The 24,341-nt window shown below is 35.4% G+C and overlaps 1 protein-coding gene across 3 annotated transcripts in view; it reads right to left on the bottom strand.

The window, feature by feature from the left end:
* Positions 1 to 6,564: 6,564 nt before the first annotated feature.
* LOC130155025 (uncharacterized) overlaps positions 6,565 to 24,341 on the bottom strand; it is a 30,526-nt gene continuing 12,749 nt past the window's right edge. For all 3 annotated transcript variants that reach the window (XM_056351902.1, XM_056351901.1, XM_056351903.1), the window contains 10 exons: positions 19,752 to 19,827; positions 15,958 to 16,089; positions 14,976 to 15,099; positions 12,570 to 12,630; positions 12,423 to 12,469; positions 11,898 to 11,973; positions 10,850 to 10,951; positions 9,394 to 10,317; positions 8,451 to 8,561; positions 6,565 to 7,295 (listed from right to left, as the gene is read on the bottom strand). In XM_056351902.1, the coding sequence (XP_056207877.1) occupies positions 6,983 to 7,295; positions 8,451 to 8,561; positions 9,394 to 10,317; positions 10,850 to 10,951; positions 11,898 to 11,973; positions 12,423 to 12,469; positions 12,570 to 12,630; positions 14,976 to 15,099; positions 15,958 to 16,089; positions 19,752 to 19,827 (1,966 nt within the window). In that variant the 3' untranslated portion in view covers positions 6,565 to 6,982. The remainder of the gene's footprint in view (positions 7,296 to 8,450; positions 8,562 to 9,393; positions 10,318 to 10,849; positions 10,952 to 11,897; positions 11,974 to 12,422; positions 12,470 to 12,569; positions 12,631 to 14,975; positions 15,100 to 15,957; positions 16,090 to 19,751; positions 19,828 to 24,341) is intronic.

The raw sequence follows: 24,341 nt of genomic DNA, 5'->3' as shown, positions 1-24,341 counted from the left end.
TAGTTTCCATGCCAACTCTTACGCTTTAAATTGTCTCATTTTTGCTCCAAGGACATTCTTGACTAGCTGCATAACCTTCTTGAAAGCCTCCTTAAAAAGTGGCAACTTGTACGTGGTCTTCCTTTTAAGTTCTTCACCATAAGTGATGGTGGCTGGAGGCCGGATGCTGACTGATAGCTCTTGTAGTCCAGAAAGCACCTCAGAGAGCGATGAAATGCTGTATTCTGAGAGACAAATCTGTGTGAAGGCACTGCCATGCACAACACAGATTAGCAACATCTGTGAAAAAATTTTTATGTGCTCCAATTTCTCAACATCAAACAGGATTGTAATAACAATCAGTTAGTGAAAATCACCAACATCTAAAAGGTTCCAAATGTCACCAGAGCTGTGTAATTATCTCATTAGATTTCATTACCTCTGATCATTGTACATTTAGGATAATTTTCCTGAATGAGAGGCTCCTGATACGACAAATCAAGAAAACCTGTGATTCTTTTTTGTGTTCTTCTGTTCCCAGGGATTTTATCTCATGAGATTGCATGTACTTGTTCAGAGGTGGTGCTCCTTGCCCTTCTCCATCATCTCCGTTACAAACAGATATTCTGTACAACTGATCAACCTTGTTGTACAACAACCTTGTTTTTGTTAGCCAAGGTCTGTAATTTCTCCAGCATTTATTCCATGATCCCAAACTTCTCATTTTCAGCTCTACTTTCCACCCTATTTTATGACAGAGGAAGACTTAAACTACTGGTATTCTTTGGATACACTTTATGTATAAAAACTGGAAGTTGCTTAGTTTTGTCTAGCTGTTATCCATGCTCCTGACTTAAATAAATATTTTCTAGTTTGGGGAGTTTATAGTTCCTGTGGCATGTTTTTTAGGAAATGGTATAATCTATCCATTTCATACGTTTGTTCTTTTTTCCGAACAAACTGTTATGTTTACATGTAAATCCTCCCTCTTTTAACCTCTCTCTGCAGGGTGTTATTAATACCTACACCACCTCCTGTGTCAACAAAGTGACTAAAGTATATGTAGAATCACTAAATCTATCTTATGAACTCTGAAGTATTAGGAGATTAACAATAGTAACTCACATGGACAATTGCATCTTAATACTGACATTTAGAATAGCAGAGATCTCCATTTATATACAGAAATCTATATATATGTTAATAATGCATATATACATACATTTATACATGTGTGTGTGTATATATAAAAATTAATTTAATATTTCATATCCAGAAAGAAGACTGATGGGGAGAAAAGCTCCTGTCAAGTATCCAAGTGGGCTTTTTTGGATCAAGGTAACAGGTGAAAATGAGCCACAGTTAGAAAAAAAAAGAGAAATGGAAATAATGAGGTGAAACTCTTCCTATAAATCTGCAAGTCTTTCTACATAGGCCTGTGGAAAAAACACAACATGAAAATAATGAGAAACACATGGAGACCTTTTATTAAGTTCTTCTATTATTTAAGCTTGTGTGGCTTGTAAGGTTTTTTTTCTTTATTTAATTTCAGTAGTCAGATTGTTCTTTTTTCATGAGCTAAGGCAAGAGGGACATTAGCCTGTGCAGTACAAAAAAAAAAAAAAAAAAAGTGCAAATAATTCCAGTGTGCACAAACTGAATACAAAGAGCATAAATAGAAAAGCACCTCTGTCATCAGGGACATAAGGATTCAGAAACACACTATAATGCTGAACAAACAGGGCCAGAGGTTTCACATCTAGTCCAGCTCTTTCCAAAAGCTGTTCTTTTCAAAGATAGAAAAGAAAGCTAATCTGTAGCCTTCGTCACAAGTTCTGCTACAGTTAATGAGTTCAAATTCGATTAAAAACAAGTCTGGTGGACATATCCTATGCTCTCTGTATATTTTATTATAACAACTATATTAAATGATAGAAAACAATGTTTTAATTTGTAAACACTGTTTCTCAGAATATAGTTTAGGCCTATTAAAGGTTTCTCATGTGTAGCTTTTGAAAAATCAGAATTTACCATTCACCATATACCAGAATTGCTATTAAAAGCTCCAACATGATGTAGGTACCAGGATATGGTGGTCCCATTTTTCGTCTGGGGTTCACAGACAAGGATGAATCAGCCATAGCATTCACTTGCCAAAACCAGTTTGTGTTTTCTTCTATGTACTAGGTGCAATCTCAAAGATGGATTGAGATGTGATTAACAAATATCAACAATAGCTTGTACTCTCTTGTCTTCTCCTTAAAGGGTTAATTTTACTGTATAGACTTTTGTTTGATAGTATGACTTGCAAAGTGAAAACTTCTGTTTACGTTGGAAGAGGTCCTTTGAAGAACTGCAGGAGGATCATCTTCATCTGTGCCAACCATTATCTGTCTTGGGGGGCTTTTTCATCTTCCTTCTTACAGAGGCAGTTACTTCAGATCTGTTTGTTACACTTTAATTAATTCATAACTGTTAGTTTTGCTTGATGGGTACAGTAACAGCAACATTATAGTGTGTTTTGATACTGTCCTGAAAGTGTGCAATAAGACAGGTATGTATCGATAATAAACAAATTGGATTTGATTCTCAGATTCCTCAAATGATGCGATTCCTGATACCCAGTAAAAACCTAGCTTGTTTTCAATGTGTGAAACTGATTTGCAGAGTAGTTTCTTCCTTGTCTGAAATTCTTGTTGGATTCTGGAGGGAATATCTTCAGGATATTATACTACACATAGACTAGATTTAAAGCTTAAAGGGAAGCCTTAATTAGTTTTAAGCTCCCACATGACTTTATTGCAGGATTAGAGGTCTGAGGGCTCCTGTATTTTTTTGATAATTGTTATTTACATCAGCATGGTGCTCACACAGAGCCGCAGGCACAGCTTAGAAAACCCAGATAAGAAGTTGCCAGGAGCTCCTCCTCTAGCATGTGCCCTCTTTTCATGCCCAGTAATCTTTCACCAGCTTTTTATACGTGCGTCTTTTGCGCCTTTCTTCCTTCACACTGATAACTCTCCCCCTGACATTTTAATTCTCCCTCCTCCATTTTTCTCTTTGAAAATACTTTTTTGCCTGTCCTCTCCCCTCAATCCTCCCCTTGTCTTCTCATCTCAGGAGGAAGGAGAATCAAGTTGCCTCCTCACTTGGTTCCTTTATGTCATCTGTTTTTTTCTGACTCCCCACAACAAGAAGGAAGGGATCTGCAGGTTTGGTAATTGCTGTCCACTGGAACCAGTAAAGCACGGTCCACTGGCAACTGGAACAATTTAAGAGTCATCCTGGTAAGGAAGCAAGCAGTAGTGGTTGATAAGAGCATGGAAGCTGTTGCTTTTTGTTTGCATGCACATTTTAAATAAGCTGCTGTTCAGCAAGGGGATATGAATCTCTGGCCACTTGTGAACCCCGGAGGGGGAACACATTTCTTCTTTCCCAACACTGTGCAGATTCTGAACCACACATGATCTTTGGGCATCTGCATTTCTGGATGCCTCATGTGAGACATCTTAAGAAGGAACTGATCTTCAGAAGATAGCGCTTGGGTCATTTAACTGCTGGTCCTGGCACACTGGTTGTAGTAGTGCACCCCAAATTCAAATTGTTAACACATCACTGATCACTTTTGCACCTGAAAAAGCCTGCAGGTTGCTAGCAGTTACTTTAGATGCAAAAAACCAGGGAAGGATCCTAATCGTACCTGTGGCTCCTTGTAGGTCATTTACTTTTTGCCCCAGCTGAGAGAAAAACAATCACTGGCAAACGTTTCTAGCCCTTTTTTAGCTAAGTGATTGAACTTGATTCTTCACATGCAAAACTAAATTGGCTGTACAGCTGCAGGTTTCTACACGTAAATTTAGTCATATACCTGTGTTCTGCTGGAACTGACCTCTCTTTTTCTCAAATCCGTCCTGGGAAATCAGCCTTCTGCATAGAGCTCATCCAAACCTTCTCCCAGCACTTTCCAGGAACCACCCCAATATTTCCTAACTCAGTATCATCATACCTCAGGGCAAGCTGGCCCCATGGCTTCACCACCGGGTAACGATCAGGCCTCCAATTAAATCATGACTTCAGGACAGCAACAGAAGAAGTCTTCTGTGAGTTCAGAGTTCAATAGTTGTATGTGTTAAAACTCTTACAACTCCATCAAATAATTTTGTACTGCCCCTGGATTTTCTGTATCCTTACACTTTTCTTCAAAATTTCACACTCATGGCAGTGGGAAACCAACACTGTCCATCCAAGTCTTGTTTTTTTATTGCTCTGTGACAGAACAGCATCTGTTTCTAGGTTTGCTGAGAACATACACAAAAAAGACCAAGAAGATTTGATGACGTTTTTGTAGAACTGTAAAATAAATAACAGAAAAAGTGTTGGGAGTTATTTTGTGTGATTTTTTTTTTTTGAGTGCAAGTGTAATACAATATTTGGCTAAAAAACAAGAAGCATTTTATTTTATTTCATTTCATTCTCTACCATGTGGATCAATTAGTAATTGAATACTACAGATGCAAATATGCAGTGATGACTCAGCTGTGGAATTTGAGATAAATGTCAGTAACAGTTTGTAATGTATTATGTAGGCTTAACTCTACATAATTCCATTAGGAACAATAGAGTGAAAAGCCTTATCCTAAAGCTAAAAAAAAAAATAAAAATAATCAAACCCAGCTTTGACTGTTTTCATATAGTAATCTCAAAGTCATTTGTGGAAACATTGTGTCTATTAATTTTGCTTGAAAAGATAAATCCAACAGTTATGAAAGGGATGTTTATTAACAGGAATTACACCATCTGCCTGACTGCATCTGAACCCCGCAAGGGTCCTGCAGGAACGGCCCAAGGACAGGTAACAGCTAGTGCCGACCCCAGCTCCTCTACAACCTTTCCCTCTGCGCTGAGCTCTCCGGTGCACCAGCTACTCAGCTCCGCAGGGAGCCCCAGCACCCCCAGCCTGAAGTAACAAAGGATTCACTGTAGGGTCACTGCAATCCTAAAAATTGTATTTCAAACCCCAGAACAAAAATATGAAGGGTAAATGTTTGCTCTTTATTCACTTCATGAATACTGCATACACTGTATAAAAAAACAAACAAACAACCAAATGCTTGTAATACCAGTCCCCACTTCTTAGCTCCCTGCTGAAGAATACCAGGGTTTTTTTTGTTGTCGTTTTTAAAAAGAATCTGGCAATATAGTAGCCCATGTTGCAAATTTTCCTTGCCTCCAAATAAGCCTAGATAAAGATTCTCATTACTCATTAAAAAAAAAAAAAAAAAAGTTAAGGAACAAATGCCTTTTCTTAACATTTAGCACTCAGTTCCACTGGTTTTGAGAGCTTCATTCCCAAGACCCCATGAATGAGGCTCGCAATCAAAGATTTAATGGGAAATACAATTGACTAGCTGCTGTGAAAACGAGAAAACTATTTTGTACAATGAACAAAGCCAAAGTTGTTCTACCAGTTGCAAAGGCAATGAAGCATTTGCAGTTTGAATTTATATCCACAGAATCTTTCAATTTTGGGAACTTTTTGCATGTGTTAAAAAACAACAGAATTGCCAGATGTTCCATGCTTTTCAAATCCAGTCCTCACCTAATGGTCATAGAACCATGAATTCAGAAGTCTGGGGTTTATGCTGCAGCTAAAAGGCAAAAAAGCTCTGTGGATTCTGGCTATGAACACTGCCTCCCCCCCAGGTTTTCCAGTGTGTATCTACACTCTCTTGCTTTATACTTTACAGCTATGGTGCTTTTGAGACAGTTTAACTGCATGACTTTATTATCTAGCATTCGTTTGTTTATTTTAATATCATGGTCTACCTTTATCCTTATTAACTGTGATGGCTTTTAAAATACTGATTTATTACACTGTAATAATAATGAAAAATGTAATTTTTAAAAATTTACCTAAGTATTACATTAATACTGTTTTCTATCCTATGAACTAAGATTTCTATCCTATGAACTAAGAAATAAACTATTGCTGCTACTGTGCAGCTGCTGGCAAGAATTTAGTTAGTTTGTTGTACTTCCTTCTTGAGACCCACTGAAGTGGCAGTTCAGAGGAGACTCTTCAATACATGACTCTTAAAAGTAACTTACCTGAAGAGGTTATTCTTCTGTTCTGATTACATTACTCTGTTGTGCTGTGAAAAGAACCTAGTAAACAACAGAAGCGGAGTGTAAGACAGATAGGGCTGACAAGCAAGGTGTAAGTACATAGGCATGGGTGACCCTGGCCAGGTGAGACAGGTAAGCTGATACGTGAACCACCTCATCTGGATGTGTTGCTGAGGCTATTCTGAAACATATACAACCTATGGGACCAGGACAAAATACACAGTCAGGATGGGATATTCGGATTACTGAAATAATACTCTGCCAGTTTGACAGAGTATTCGACCTCCATTTGCTTCCACGTTCTTAGCAATCTGGGAAAAATTCTGCTATGAAAAAAGAGTGCAACTAGGTAGTTCAGTTGATGGTACAGAAAATCTGGAATTCAACTGCAATGCTGCAGAGATTGTTAGAAATAATTCAAACTGCTACTTTCAAATTAAAGGATGAAGTGGACATAACTTTTCTTCATTCATTTCATAGTATATTTTTCTATAATCTCAATGCTAGTCTGCCTGATAGTGCAATATTTTATTTTGACTTTTGCATCCAGAAATTACATACATTTAAAAGAAATGAAAAACAAAAAACACAACTACAGTCACTCAGTTGTTTTAAGGTACAGGGTTCCAATTTCACTAAAAGGAAGGACTACTTTAATTCCATGTGTACTGAGACCTTGTCTCCAACTACACTTAACAAATACACCCTAATAAATTTAAAGAACCAAACATCAGTAGAAGCTAATCTTATGACAGAGACCAGTTCTCTACTACTGAAATTTGTATTTTCCTGCTTTGTTTAAAAAAAAAAAAATTGGTCCACAAACAAAGTAAAGTGGGCAAAAGTAAGTCTTAAGCTGAGCAAACATCCTTTTAATTCAGTTCCAGTTGTAGCGGTCTCTTGGAAGTAAATCGTAATGTGTTGTCTCTTCCTCTTCAGGTCCATAATCTAATGGCAGGCCATAATTGTAATCAACTGTGACAACTGGTAATCTTTTGCTTTGTTCCATCTCTCTGGTAGTTTCACCTTGAAAAGGTTTTCTTTCATAGTCTACTGAACTATCTTCTTGGTGTACAGATGAAGATGGATGCATTGTTCGTGAAGAATATGGTGCGAATCTGTTTTTTCCTCTGTTAAATTCATTTGAGGGATGCATTCTCCTGTTGTCTTCAGGACAATTTGATCGATTGCTGTAAGAAGAACAAACATGAACAATTAAATCCTTAGAGATAAAAACTGTTGATTTAGTGTTGGTGGCCACCATTAGAAATTAAACTTGAGTACCGTTGGGAGAAAAAAATTCAGAGCCTCATTCTTGTTTTTAAACTTTCTACTGTATGTTGCATATTTGTTTATATTAATGTTTCAATTCTAATGATTCAAATCACAGCTCTTTATAGTAAGTGATCTTACTAGAAGATGGTTTTTTTTTCAAGTGTTGTTTCTAATTAAAATTCCCTGTTTATTGAGGCTTTCTTTACCTAGGGACCATTTTTGTTCCTAAGCCCATGTTTTCATTTTTGTGAATAGTATGTAATAGTAGCCCTCTAGTACATAGTCTCAAGAGGCAGTAATATAATTTGGATTCATAGTTCCAAATACTTCAATTATTTATTCTTCTGCAATAGGAGGATCACTCTTCTACAAGATAATGAAGGATCTCAAAATGCATATATGATATATACTTTTTGTATTGGGTTCTCTTTACTCTCAAGTAACTTACTTTGTAAAATAGGTGGTGTATAAAGCCAATCCAGAAAAATCTTGGTAATTTTAGAACCTTCTCCCTCGCTGAACCAAAGACTAATTTAGAGTGGAAAGCATCTCTAGAAGCACCTAGGGCCACCTGCTCAAAGTAGGTCTAATCAGATGAGTTCTGCGGGGCCTCTATCTAGCTGAGTTCTGAATACTTCAAAGGATGGGGATTTCACAGCTGCTCTGTGCAACCCGTTTCAGTGTCTGTCCATCTCTCACAGCAAAACTCATCAGCTTGTTGTAGACAGCAGTTAAGAGTTAAATACAGCATCTGTATTTTGCTCTTTTGCTTATTGACAATAGCTTTTCATATTTTACAGCATGTTAGCTTGAACTGTGCTTGTCATGTCAATGACTTACATTGGGGATTCTCAAATCATTTCATAATCACACACAAACTCAATACAGATGGACCAAAAATTAGTCACATTATTTGCTTACTGTTCAGATTTAGTGGTTTAAATGGCATTTAAGCAAAAATATTAACATCAATTATACTGTGTAGTTTATTTGTATTTTTTAGCTGGGAAACTGGGGGAGTAACAGTGTAAAGGTAAGTCAGAAAAGAACACATGAAATCTGATATTTACCTATAAATTCTGTTAAATTCATCATTATCAGACCCGTAATCTCTGTGAAGTGAAGGAGATGAGGAGAAATGAGATTCTGGTACATTTTCATGAGATGAAAAAGATTGATTTCTGCAAACATTCAAAAGAATCACATGTTAAGAAGAGTACCAATGGTTGTAAGCTTTTGAAAAATATGCATTTATCAAATGATAAAAAAGATAAAAATCTTTTTACTTTTAATAAATTTTAATAAAAACTCTCATAATTGTATTTATTTAACACCTCAAAATGGTATGCTTCATTGTAATGATATCCTCTGTTTCAGCTGTGCAATGGAAGAAATTAAATTGAACTTTACTAGCCCGACAAGTATCTGAAACATGTTCTGAAATATTAAAAATATTTTGAAATATTATGCCAGAATCCAATAGTTTTACTAATAAATGATACATGTATTTTGGAGAATATGATACAAGTTCAGAAACAAAAGGATTTCTAACAAATTAACAACTCATGGAATAAACCAATGCAAGTCAAACTTCCTCGTAGTGTTACTGTCTATCTCTGTTTAGCTCAGGGCATAAATAAAATTTCATATCCTCTTCTGTCTTGATGATTGCTTTTTAAATGTAAGTTTCTATACAAAACAAAGGGGGACAAAGAGTTTTGTTTCAAGCTGACAGTAAAGAGGTCAAGGAAACGCATGAGCTTTAAAGAAGCACAACCTTATAATTCAGGAAACATTGTCTTTCAAAGCTGCAACACTCCAGCTTACAGCAAACCCTTCCATAAGTCAAAATAAAACCAAGTTAATTAACTGATAATTTGTACATTATTTAAGAAGGATGATTAACTGATTTCAATTTTTTAAAAAAATAACTAATTTGAAATTTAATTTAGAAGTGCTGAGGTTTATACTTTTGTTCTCTAATTCTGGTCTTACAGCTCAAGGATGCTTTACCTGTCTGCACACCATTGACGTGGCAAGTCATCATGACCTGGATGATCATGAAAAGGCCTTGGCCTTTGTCCATGCCCTTTATTAACATAATCAAAATCTTTTAACTGAGTCTGTTCCTGTAAGTCATCATAAGACTGATGGTCATGAAAAGGTCTGCGTCTTTGTCCAGGACCTTTATTATCATAGTCTTTTAGTTGCATCTCTGTTTGCAAGTCATTGCGAGGCTGGTGATCATTGAAAGGTCTCAACCTCTGCCCACGGCCCCTATTAACAAATTCAAAATCTCCCATTTGCCTCTGTGGCTGTAAGTCATCACGTGACTGATAGTCATGGAAAGATCTTAGTCTTTGGCCAGGACCTTTGCTGACACAATCTAACTCTTTGAACTGCATCTGAGTCTGAAATTCTTCACGAGATTGGTGGTCATGGAATGGTCTTCGGCTCTGGCCACGGCCCCTGCTACCAAAATCAAAATCCTTTGACTGTCTGCCTTCCTGCAAATCATTATGAGACGGATGGTCAGGAAAAGATCTCTGCCTTTGTCCACGGCCTCTGTTAAATTCAATGTCCCTTGGTTGTCTCTCTGCCTGTAAATCATCATGAAACTGGTGTCCATGAAAAGGTCTCAACCTTTGCCCAGGTCCCTTGTTACTGAAGTCTAGGTCCTTCAGCTGCATGTCTTCTTGATAATCATCATAAAACTCGTGATCAGGAAAGGGTCTTCGCCTCTGTCCTGGTCCCCTATTGTAGTCCCAATTTCTCATCTGCACTGGTGCTCTTAAATCATCCTGAGTCTGATGGTCATGAAATTGTCTTCGTCTTTGTCCAGGTCCCTTATTAATGAAATCAAAATCTCTCAATTGTATCTGTCCTTGCAAATCACTGTGAGAGTGGTCATCATAAATTCTTAATCTTTTCCCAGACCTGTAAAGAAGTTTTTGTCTTAAATAGAACATCATATTTATAAATGCTACAAGTCACTAATGAGAACAGGGGTTTTTTAACCATGAATTGATATGAAAGACATTGCAAATGTATCAAAGCTACTAAGAATCCAAACTGTAAGTAAGATAACAAAACTGTCAATGTCATAGTAGAAGCTGTGACAAACATTCAATTGTAATTCTATAGTGCTTGTTAAATAGGCCAAACTTCTGATTCCAAATTAATTAAAAATAACTGCAGATTACTGAAGAATAATAGAGAAGGACAGGTAAAGTAAAACTCTTAAGTTTTTTCCATGTAAACTAATTACTTAGGGACTTCTAATAGCACACATCCCTTTCTTTCCCTTATCTTTCCACTGTTTATCCAATTCTGTAAATATTTTGCATGAGTAGGCTATATTCATAAAATTTCTTTTAAATTAGAGTATCTATAGTATTTTCAAAAAGAAACAATTGTCTTTCCCTCCTGTGGTTTTCTTGGCTTTTAATTCCAGGTTTCAGCCTATTACCCCTGAAAATCTTCATTTGGGAACCGCTCTACAGGTCCTTCCACTGCATGTGGTGGCGGAACAGTATCTTCATCTGAATCCCATACATCCATTCCAAGGTTACTAAGAAGAATAAAAACATCTCACATAAGCTTCCTTTTTTAAAACATACTACTGAGAGAGAAAAAAACCCATTAAAATTCTTCAGTTCAGAATGACAGATATCTTTGCATGCTAAGTTAAATTTGCAGACATTCATAAGTTAGCAGATTTTAATCTTGTAAATTCATGTGGGGAAGGGCTGCAGGGAAAGCAAAAAGAATACCTAAACTTCATAAGCTTGAAACAACATCCTAAAGGATATGGAGACAAGCACCATGCCTATTCAAAATCTGACACGGGACTAAATCATGCACAGACTGTAAAACAATGATAGCAGTAAAACTAAGGGCATTCAAATAAACTAAAAAGACACGAATCAGGTATTAATTTTAGAATCAATTTACTGCTTCAAGGTATCACTGGCACAAGTAACTTAGGAATATCTAAAGGTTAGTTATCCTTAGGTGAATATGATAAGCATAACATTGAACATACCAGGGATACAACTACTATGAACAGAGGAATTGAGAACAATCTTCTACTTTCCCATGCCTTTTTATTCCTGTTTTACTGTTCTACTTTTTATTTTTTTTAAAAAATATCTGGTTCTACCATGCCAACAACAGCAGGCAGATCACAGAGCTTACAAAGATATCTTTGCAGATATTTCAGCTTATAATGTGAGAATACAGAATCAATACACTTGTCATAGTATGATAAAACCACACGAATGCTCAATAGCAGTTGTCAGATTAAAAAAATCTTTTGAACCACATAAATTCAAAAGATGAATGAAGTTTTCTGCACTTCATGTTATTCATATCAGAAGTCTTACAATATATGTGTAGTTGCATATTAAAGGTTTAATAGGGTACAATTTTGGCTTATAACTGGAAGTGAACTTATATAAAAATACCAGTAGACAGACTGGAAAATCTTAAGCATACAACTAAAAGCATTTGTTTACCTTCTCATTGGTTGTGTTCTGAGATCTGTGAGATAGACAAGACCATCCATGCGATGACCTCTAGCATCACCAAAAGCTAAAGAAAAAAGGTAAGTCTAAAGAAATGTGCTCAAACTGAGTCACAAAAATGTGAAAGGTAAGTTTCTGTTCACCATGAGATGCTGAATTTGAAACAATTCTAAGTTGCTATTAAATATTTTAGCAAGCTGTCATCATTGCGGCATATATATTTTTTTTTAATCAACTGAAACTAGTAGTGGTAGCAACTTTTGACTGGAAACCCTTCAAAGCAAATGAAAAAAAAGAAGAGATTTTAAGCAGTTGGAACATACTTGTACACTATCAATCTGCTAATGCTCAAGTCTTGCCTGGCATATAATCAACAGTCAGATAAAATCTTCTATGGAAGCCAGCACATGAAATAACTCTAAAAATACTAAAACAGAATTGTAGTATTTGTGAATATAATTGTAGGAAACATGAATTACAACCTGCCATGTGCCTTAATTCAAACTGTATAAATACCTTGAATTGCTGCCTCTGGATCCCAGCCTTCAACATCTATAAGATATCTAAAGAAAAACATGATTATATTATTGTCCCAAAGGGATTACAGAATATAAGGACACTATATTTTATGAAAAATGATTTCTGGTTTTATACAACCCTTACCTGCATATTAGGTAGCCAGTTCTATTAATTCCATTAGTACAGTGAACGCCAATGAGTTTCTCTATTAAAAGGAAAACAGTTTTCATAGTTCAGAAAGTGAAATTACTAAAAAATTAGTGAAGACAAAAAAAAAGCATTGTGCTTTTCTAGCTAAGTAATGATAAACAATTCTTGCTTTTTACAAAATTATACTGTCACGCCTGTAAAAGAACAGACACATCCCGACTCTGTCCTCTTCATGCTGGATCTCTAGCAGCAGTTAGCCCACTGTTTCCAAACCTGCAAAGACTGAGATTAACTCTGCAGAATGTCGGAAAAAAGAAAGAGGAGTGATGACAGGTAGAGCAGCTGGCCTCAACCAGAACTGCAGTAACAGGAGAAAAAAGAATAAAATATGATTTTGAAAGCAAATCTAAACAAGAAAATCTAAAACTTAGGAACTTACAGATTCTTATAAAACTTACAAAAAGGAGAAAGTACACATAATGTCCCTAGTGTCTAGGAGTATGAAATACATGTAGAAAAGAAGCCGTTGTAATGTCTAAAGAAATCTTGTCTTTATTGGAAAGGTTATACTATCAGCTAAAGGCTAAAAAGCAGAATAACTTACTATTACTAGGGTGTTTCAAATGAGGTGCTTCCAACAGAAGTAGAGAAACACTAATATGGTCGTGCAAGACTGATAAAACCTCATCCAGACTATCCCACACAATTCTATTTACTCATATTTAATGGGGAAAAAAGTCAAATCAATATATGTATAGAAAGGGCTACTATGACGGTCACAGAAGAAGTTTATGAGAAGGGACCTTGGAAGCTTGTCTTATTTAGTGTGTAAAATCAAATCTGAGGTGCTGACTATAGTAACGGGAATGGAGAACAACAATACTTCAGGGCAAAGTTGGCATAATATAAATGTATATATTAACCGATTGAGAGTTTTAGGCTAGATTTTAGAAGAAAAACTTTAATCATCACAAGAACGAAGTTGTGGCAGAGACAAAGTAGTGACAGATGGTCTTTGAAATGGGACTTTGATGAATTTTTCAATGAGATAAAACATAACAGTTTGCCACTGATCAGGACAGTTGCATTGCCATCTGAGCTTGTTATAAGTTGATGTCCTAACAATTCAGACACCAAAAAACCCCACCATCCCAAAAATTATCTGCAAGAAGAATCCTGAGAAATTTTAGAGATAATCTAAAACAAGAGGGCAAGTTACAACAAGTTAGTAAGCATAAAAACGAAAGTTCTCCCAACTCTGAAGTTACATAAACCCTGCCAAAATGGTCTTACTAGCTGGAACTGCAGGTCTTCATCCAGCAACAAATTAGCAATTGATTCTCTCAATTCTGAGAATCAGAAGTATTTAGATCCAAATACAGACTATTCTTTGTCACACAAAAAATCACTAGATCAAACCCAGAAGTAAACTAATAATCTCCAACTAATCTCCCTAAGCCAAAAAAGAACCAAGGAAGAACTTACACACTAACTTCCTGAGCAGGACAAAAGTTGCTTCTTAGACCTTTTAGTTTTCCCAGCGCTTCTAATTCAGGCTCTTATACCGGAGATTTAGGTAAGAGCTCTCTCACAAAACAGAGTTGACCATCCACAGCAAAATCACAGTTATGCTATACAAGAACTGTATGCACTTGGGAAATTAATATCACTACTTTCCCACAGAAAATGCCCAAGTAACCACAGCAAATAGCATGAAAAGCTTGAAAGAGTGGTCCTCCTGCCTACAAAGAATCACTAGCAAAAAAAGCGAGAAGGTAAAAGCTGCAAACAGGCTGTGGCAAAACACATGCATTTATTTCTGAAAAAAGCACCTTATGTCATCTCAGCAAGAATGGTACTATTGTATAAACACTAAAACAGCAGCAGAGCCACACTCTAGAAACATTGACACTGTGTCTGGAATATGATTTCTCAGAATTGCTAGGATATGACAGTAATAATGGACTCATCAATCAAAAAACTGCTACATCAGACTAAATGGACTTAAGTTGCTCATATGTATCGGTGCCCAGTGCCATCAGAGAAATACTGTGTTATTTAGAACATCCATAAAGGGCTGGCAGCCACAACACTAAGCTGATGGTAGACAATTTGGGTCAGACAGATTAAAGTCTTTGACAGTTATTTGACACATAATGCAAATATAATACTATTACAAAGGGCATTTAAGTTACTAGCTTTTTTTGAAAAAGGCATGTTTTGAATGCAAAAAAAAGATAACTAGTGGTTTACATAATGTATCTTAAGATAGTAAAGTCAAAGTGCTATGGAAAGTCTGAGATCCCTGGTGTCATAAATACCTAATGAAATCAATAAATGATACAGTTAGTATTGAAAAAATATTTTTGGGTTTTTACAGCCTAAGATGCCGATACGTACCATTTCCTGCATTCTCCCACAGGAATTTTCTGACCCATTTTTTGAACTGTAGGATAGTAGCATTATCGGGAACTTCAAGACCAACAGTATAAAGTTTCTTATACTGCACACTTTTTGGTAAATCCTAACAAGAAGGAAAAGAAAATGGTAATAATGATTGAAGTCTTGCTTCAATGAAAAACCTTAAGAAGAGTTAACCTTAAGCAACCTTAACCTAACATAATGCCAATGTGAAACAGTAGCTCAAATCCTGAGTAGAAATTGAAAACAATCTTGACATAATTCTATAGAGATACACTCTCAGAAACTACCATTTACATTTCCACTTTAAAGACCTGATCTCAAAGAACAGTTTCTACAAAAGACTTACTTATCCCTATTAAGGCAGCACATTATGTAAAGAGAGCAGATTCTTGTAATTCAATTTTAACCCATTATTAGCAATATTTGTCCCTCCCACTCACAATCATATATATACTCACATATTTACCCCCTCAAAGCTTACAGCCCACATATATTCAAAGATTAGCATTCAGTTATAATACTGCTATTTATTCTGCTTATCAAAAGGAGACTGATTAATCAAAATTCTTTAGACCATACTGGTAAAAGTTGGAAACTGATGAAGTAGTTCAAAAACTACAGTTTCTTAGTGGAATCTACTGAAGATCAGTAAAAAAAAGACATCAGGAATAAATGAGAATGTCTTCAGGACACAGACTAAGTTTTCTGCTCCCTTTCTGTGGTGCCTGGCACTGCAGTCTTTATCCATTACTCTGAGTTACCATAATACAAATAAGCCACAAATGAAACTAGCTGGGAGGAATTATTTCCTTTGTGATAAAACGTTTAGTTTCTATTGGAGACACAAAATAAGTCCAGATGGCTTACTTGTCTGTTCCAATTCAAGGTAAGCAAATGTGTAAATACTTTAACACAAAGATTGCACAAATTATTTTATTTTGCTACATGCTCATATTACCTTAACTTCATAGTATCGTGTGGTGTATGTTAAATCGATAACTAATCCAAGCTCCACATTTAGGGCTTTCATTGCAGCAATTAAGTCTTTTGGTGTAAACTTCTGGGTTGGCGTAAGCCTCTGGTTAATTGCCTACAATGAAAATGGAAAAGAAAGATTTTCTTTTTACGTTCTAGTAACAAGACATTTGTAATACTCAGCTATTTTAATTAGGACTAGGAGACATCAGTATTCAAAAGGGAATGTTTACAGTATCAGAACCACATCCACGTATTATATGAATAATAGGAACCAAATAAAAAGAAAGCAAGAATTTGTTGTGTATTCTATTCAGATGAAAATGCAAGAAAATGTGTGAGAATTTCCACTTTGTATAGTGTTAACAAACTTTACTAAAATAAGCACTAATTTGATAGACACAAAAATCCTGCAAAATGTAGCATAAATACACTGATTTTAAGTAACTAGACATCAGCAAAAAGTGAAACACCACAATTCACTTTCCCCCAAACATACTTTGTCTTGCACAGTAACACAAAATTAACAGTGTATTTCACATAAAACATTAGAAGTTGTGACGCAGGAGTTCATTTCTTCTAAAGGTTTTAACTTACTCCCCACAAATGTTTTGCAGACATTTTTATCCCTGCTTCATCTCTTGGCAGAGTGTACGTGCATGTCATTTAGCACCGGGAAATATTAAAGAAGACTAAAATACGGTGACTAAGAAAGCTACATGTTGGTGGGTGATGGATAATTAATTTCATTTTACAGAAACAGCAGGAAAAATTTTCACCCTATTGTAGCTGTGTTTTTTGAAATGCATTCTTCACTCTAGCTATGAAAATGCCTCATATACACAAGACTGGATTTTCTCCGAATAGTGCACATCCATTGTGAGAGCTTTTTGACACAGGCTCAGCCACAACCAATAAAGACAGTGGCAAAAGATGCAGCAACCTCAACCACCGCTCAGTTCCTTTGTCAACAAGAAATTCAAGCAGACTGAACTTAGACCTAATGGAAAGGAAGGCAGCCACAGACCACATACCTCTTAGAACCACAGATGCTATAGTGTAACTAACCAATCCTTCTTTTGACTGTGTGGATTATAATCTAAGATGCTAGCAAGCACTTATCTCGAGTCTGGAAACACAGACAGGAAACCAAATTAAAGAATAAACAGCAGGACAGTTCTATCAAAGCCAGTATATGATTAGGAAGCTTGAGATAAAAAGAGTAGGGTAGAAAGCATATAGAAGTATTCAGTCCTAAAAAAGAGTAGGGTAGAAAGCATATAGAAGTATTCAGTCCTATATATTTCAGATACCGGTGCAATACTAAAAATCAGTGGAGGTTGCTGAGGTTCAAACAAAATGAACACAAGTCACTTATCTTGCCATTATTCAGCAGTGACTTAGTAAAATCTGAAACTGAACTTACTAACTTTGAGGTGACAACAGTGAATCTGCAAAAGGTCTATGGTAGAATGTTAAAGAATTTTTCCTATTACTATACAAAATCACACAAACTGAGGTGGAATACAATTTTCAAAAATATTGCTTGACTGAGTAAACAGTTAAATGTGTTACAAAACACTGTTTTGAAAGACTTTTCAGGATTTTCTGAAAAACTCTTGTGGAGTATTCATTTTTTACGTGTTTAATTGGGCTTTGACAATGTAAGAAATCTGTTATCAATTCTAAATTCCTTCTAATGGCATGGGCAAGAACTTGCCCAGTCCTTACTATACTACAATGTTACTCTTAGCATTATAATGATCATCTGAAAGGACAGGAAATCCTTGCAAGTAAACCCATAATCTTGAAGCCTTTACTAGCAGTACATCTTCTGCTAAAACAATAACCCTTGAGTTTTGAAATACTGAAAATATGTTTTCTTCCTTTGGGTGAGGTCACCTATCATCAGTTTCCCAATAGGCAGCAAAGAAAGAAACTCCTGTATATTTAAGAGGCCTGTTCCACAAATCTAATAACAGGACTTCTGACAGACTATGGCCAATTAGGTCTCCAGCATTTCTGGACAGATTTACTGACCTCCACCATCTTTGCAAAGACACCACAGTTATGCATTTTATGTGTATTCTGCCACAAACTCCATGAGCTTCAAGCACAGAGTCTATGGCAGACTTGTCATTTCTCTATCTTGCACAGTTGAGACTGAACAAACTGGAGGGACAGAAATGTTAACAGATTTTGCTTTCTTGGGTACCAGATATTATATCTGTCCAAATTCAAAGACAGGGTCCCAGAACTGGGATCTATGCCCCAACGAGATCAGTAGAACTGAAAGTAAGCAACACACTGAGGTAGACTACCTACTTGTGATGCTGCTGGAAAGGTTCACTGACAGTGTCTGCCCTTTTTATGATCTCTGGTGGAGCTCCATATAATCACAGGAGTTACAAGGAAAGAGTAAAGTTAGCAACAAAGTATCTTCCTCAACAATGGAGTGACAGGGAACTAGAAAATGACACGCTAAACAAACAAAACCAGCACAGAATAGTGCATCTATGCAAAAAATTGTTGCTAACTCAAGTGGAATTATGGGAGCTGATGATACAAAAAATCCTCTCTCAAATATCCCAATAGCAAGGAAGATAATTATAAATCTACTGAATTTTGTATTCACTGCTAATTCTGTTCACTGGCAGTCTTGGTAGAACGAGACATGACTATTGTGGAATCAGTCAGTACCACGGAGAGCATGACCAATGTCACACCCCAGAACCTTGGTGTCAAAGGAACCAAACCATCATACTAAAGCTGCAAAAGCAGCTGCAGGAAGCAAACTCTACAAGCATTCCACTTCAGTCATTGCTGACAAAAGCAAACCGGATGGTGACTGAAAACACAATGGCCACTACTATACCTGAAGAAGCAAATCTTTTGTATATGAATACTATAGCACAATCTGTAGACAACTGCTTAGACAGAATTGCCAAGGTTATGTCTAGTCACTGAACTTTAGATGAGCTCAGAAACTTTTACTTCCTGTGTATCTGAAGCAAGGACTTGTAAGAGTTAATTTATACAACGTTTGTGTTATACAGAAGGGCAAATTTGCCCTGCTTGGCCCTATTTGCCCAAAATTTCCCTATGCATCAATCTACGAAAGAACAGAAGAGCCTAAAGAAGATAGCCTCCACATTTTGTATTGTCACAAAGAACTAAAAGATCTGACTCAGTAGAATAGATTAAGATGGCAGTCCATGTTAGTAAGGACCTAAAGGAAGAACTAACACATTAATAAAAGAAATATATGAAGACTTCTTTTATAAATATATTGAATGCCTCCAGATCACTGAAGCTTTTTGCTTATGAAATTAGTAATCTGAATCTATAATTTTAGAAGTACTGCAGTGGCTGGTATCCTTTAATGAGTGATTGATTTCCATAAAATTACATTTTGACTTAAATTGCCTAGATGTTACTCATACCATAACCCCTTCCATATGATTTTCTGACAATAGTCATGAAAAGATGTTATATTATATAATGAATTTAGGCCACTTAATAGTGATCACGTTAGAGATGTTATGATTTTTAAAACATAAATAAAAAGAGTAACACCAAATACAAGTTTTAAAAGAAAGAGAAGAGATATAGAATATTATGTAAAAAAGCTACTAGTAGATTACTGGAAAGGCAAAATCTGAATAAATTATTTTTTCATAAAACTTTTCTGAAGTTTGTATGAATATTCATGCTATTCTTCATTATTTTTTGCACTGTATCTTATAGAGCCAATCTGTAGTTACTTTTTATACATACCCCTTTTAAAGGTACTTTGAATGCAATAAATCTGGTTCCTGGTATAGGCTGCCCAACTGGTGTCAAACTCCGCCATCTGTAATGAAACAAATATTTATTTAAAATATTTTCAAATTACATAATTCAACAGAAGACATCTGCAGCATCATGTAAAACTTTAACAAAAAAATAATAATTTCCTCTTCGTATTAAAACTTTGGTGAAACAAAGCACATAAAATTATGCTCCTTTAAAATTATACTAACAGTTATTTTGAACTATGTGAAGTATCTTACAAATATCAGGCAAATCTAGTGCCATATCACATAGTTTAAATATAATTATATCAAACTTCTCCAAGCAGAAAGGTTTACAGTTATCTTTTTTCCTACGATGAGCCATACAGCTACTAGCATATTATATTAAGAGTTAGATTTCCAAACAGCAGGATCCAATAGTTCCTAAAATTCCTTGACGACAGAAGCAATCGCAAGTGATGTGCACCAGTTTGAAAAAATGACCAATTAAATCCTGATACGTAAGTAAAATCTTTTTTAAAATCCATCTTCCATTAGTAATTTGCCTGTTTCACCAAGAAACTAAGATATTTTTAGGCTAACTATAAAATTTTGTTATTATATATTTGAATAAAATTAATATGTCAGCATTATTTTGGGATAAAAGAAACAGGGAGTTGCCTAAGATGCTGGAAGAATACCAGCAGAATATCACTACAGCACTGATCAGTGCAGAAGCTTGTTTAGCACACTACACAGCTTACATAAAGACATTTTTGTTTTCAAGTCTAAAGTCAGGAGCCATAATAAAATTAATCTTTCTTCTTTATAGAGGATCACCACAAAGAAAATACTTCTTAGAGATAATGTGCACCGCACCATCACTGTTATTCTAGAGTAAAATTTATCCCCAACCCTACAATTATTCTATGAAGTGGTTTCAAGGTATCATCAGGACATTTGGAAACAGTCTTTTTCCTTCCTTCCTTCTTCCAACTTCCAAAAAATTCCTCCCCTCAAAATGGTAGGACAGCACTTACAAACAAGTCGCACCAATATAAATCAAAGCAGATGGGTAAGGTTCAACAGGTAGAAAAGTACTTTCCTAGTTGGTAAAATTTTTCGACTTAGCTGAAACAAACACCATTAAAAATCATATGCTCGCATCAATCATTTAATCGACAATGTAATGCGAAGTTTACTTTCATTAAAAATACAGTTTCTAGATTTTAGGAATGTGTTTACTTCGTAATATGCTGCTTTTTCAAAGAAACACTCTTGACTGTACTATCTGTTGGTACTTTGAAAAATACAGAGAATATTCCATCACACTAAAACTTGGCAAAAATCATCTGCTGATATGAATGAAGATTTGTTACAACACTCAAAAACACTAGTAACTCCAAAACCACAAAGAATTCACAAATTCTACACTGTACTGAAAAAAATCTTGATGCATCACACCTCAGAGATTTCAGGTTTTTTAAAAATTATGAAAAGCTTTATCTGAAAACAAGTTAATTGGCAGATCAATTTTATCTTCAAAGAGTTAACTTACTAAATTTAGCACTTTTATTTCTTCTCCTCCTGTGAGGACAAATTATCTCTATGACCTCAGAAGAGGCAGCTAGATGACTTAAAATCTCCATAGTCTTTTTGCATTTTCAGCTAGTACCTCAACTATTAAAATACAAAAGATTTTAATAAGATTCTTTAACAATGGTGTAAATTCATTTAAATTTTTGGAATTAATGTTTAAATTAATCTCTCCCTTTAAAGGGAGCTTCCAACAGCTTCTAGATTCCCTTCTGATTTTTATAAAACCACATTATTTATGAAATTAATGGAATACCCTATTTTAAAATAATTCTAACCACTCAGTATTTTGCTTTGATAACAATTCCCATATGGGACCATAACAAAAACTAGATGTTGGCTGGCAAAACTCTCAATTAAATATCCATAATGATACTTATCATAGTATATAAATATTACCATTCACAGATGCTTGGAAGTAACAAAGGAAACATTTTCAGCATGGTGACCTGAAGCATAATTGATACTAACAAATTATGTAACAATCTACTACATCAATGTCTTTACCACTAACTTGCCCTTTTTGTCTTTGTCATGACTTAAAGAAAAGATTGAGGCTCACAATATAGACATACAGATGCTTAGTTTAATCAATAACAAATGAAATAGCCAAGGAGTAATAATAACTCATCATTAGGAAGGCTGCTGCAAACAGCTATCACGTAGAAGCCAGTAGGAGGTGAGAAAGTATAAGGGCAAGCTAGAGACTAGATTACTGAGAGATGGTTGCAGTAAAATCTTTTATTAAATTCCAAATGATTGCAGGAACTTTGTACCTCATAATTGTAAAGAGCGAACAAAACCAGTCTCCTACTTCATATATTCCCTTAGCTTAGCATAGTTGCACCCAAGGGAAAAAATAAAGCACCTTCTGAGTCACCGTAGTTTGAAAAACATTGATCAAGAAATTACATATTGTGTATCATAGAATAAAAGTGTTCTAACTTGGTAAGTTTTGCTAAGAGAATTTTCAAGTTTGTGAACTTTGGACTCTGCTAATTGTATGTCAGTTGTAAAACATGAAAACAAAAATCTGAGACTATGTTCCATTTATTCTGGTTTAGATAGAGAAGTTGTATATTAATCAACTAAGATCATGGTGTAAATGGACTGAGAATATTACCAAAGCTAACAAAAACCACACATAATGAAACATCTTAGTTACCAGCAGTGTTCAGTCAAAATAAAATAAAATTAAACGAAGTCTACAGAAAAACTGTGAAATATGTCCTGTGCATGATTTCATTTTATCTCATTCACTTCGTCTGAGAATGGCACTAAATGTGGTGAACCTTATTTAGACATATATTTAATCTGAACTATTGTTAAAATTAATGACAGTCAGGTTTAACATCAGCTCCTGCCTCTTGCTAATTTTAATAAACCTGGAAATTATGTGTCTATTTAAAACAAGGAGATACTCTTCCTGCTTTTGCTCTGAAACTTCCAAACAGGATTAGAAAATCAGCTGTACTTATAGATACAGAAACTAGTGCAGCAGATGCTGAGATGCTGTCATAGAGATAAAGCAAACAAGGATACAGTATTTGTTGTTCAACCTAGTTCAATTACTCTTTGGTATTACTTCTATCAATAAAATCTACACAATGCTTTACAAAAGTAGGATTTAATCTGACAGCCAGCCATACTCACATATACATGTTTAGAAACATTTTGAAGGAAGGCAGGAGTAAAAAATCCCAACTGCAAAAGACCAACTACCTTATGTAGTAAGACAATTTTAAAAGATGTCATATTAGAAATTCAGATCTTTTTTAACCTGTTTCCTCTTGGAAAACTATGAGTGGAAATCCACCATGATTATCATAAATGTGAGCAATTAAAAGCCAATAAGAAATGATCAAAAAAGGCTTAAAAATCTTATCTTTTCATTAGCAATGTAAAAAAGGCTTTGTAAAAATTCTGAACTTGGGATTGACAGAGCAATGCACCAGGATTACACAGTTTGTTATCAGACCTTAATAAACTTGTGTTTTTATTCTCCTGTATTTAACTCTGTTTAAATCCTCCTAGAAAAAAAACTACCTGCAAAATCAGCAAGAAACAAAAGCTGCTGAGAGTTCTATGGCAGAAAATGAGCAGAAGGCACTCTTCATCAAAAAATATAAAGGGTTTATGTTCAATGTTATCTTTAAAATGGTATTTAAGCAAAGAAATTGCAGCATCCTTCTGCACAACTAAAAATTATCTCAAAACCAGCAGACTGAAATTAAGCAAAGATTGGCTAAAGAAATTAACTCAAATTTGTTCTGTTATCAACAACGGAATATGGCTGGGAATTTATAGGTGATGGGGACTAAAGAAAGTAAAACTCTTCAGAAGTCATCTAGATAAAGGCAGAAATGACCAAAGACAAGTGAGCTGCAGCTGGTCACATAAACAGGTGTCACAGGAGCAAAGACATAAACAAACATTTTAACAAGTATGAATGAAAACTGTGACACTTGATTTGTGTCCTGCTTGAACATAAATGGAAGGAAGAAAGCCAGGAGTCAAAGGTGTTCTCACAAGACAGCACCATCATCTTTCCTGTACCAATGACTAAAAGGTAACAGAGGCTTGGGTGACAAACAAGCTGGACAAGAAGTAGCTGAAAAGATGGCAGAAGTTTCCTGAAAGAGACAAGGATATCTTACTGAGACACAGACACGACATTGATTTCTATGCCTAGAAATAAATCTAGGCATTTGCAGCACAGAGGTAATAGCTCTGGCCATAGAACCAATGGCATTCACATTAGAAAGATGTTGTGATAAGAATCTAAAATGCAATCATGTAAATTCAGAGAAACGCTGCAGCTTCCCAACACAATTAATAGTCAGAAGATGACATACGCAGGAAGAAATTGAAGCCTGAGAACTTCTGTACAAAACACAAGGGTTGTCAAACTGCAGACAATCCAGGTCAGCATACATTAAAGCAAACTATCACCTTTAAATCTGTGGTATTTCTGGTCCTTTCACAAAACAAGCCTCCT

The sequence above is a fragment of the Falco biarmicus genome, chromosome 9 (assembly GCF_023638135.1).
Source record: "Falco biarmicus isolate bFalBia1 chromosome 9, bFalBia1.pri, whole genome shotgun sequence".
Classification (NCBI taxonomy): domain Eukaryota; kingdom Metazoa; phylum Chordata; class Aves; order Falconiformes; family Falconidae; genus Falco; species Falco biarmicus.
The sequence above is the reverse complement of the archived record's forward strand: the minus strand, read 5'-3'. Positions and strand labels throughout refer to the sequence as shown.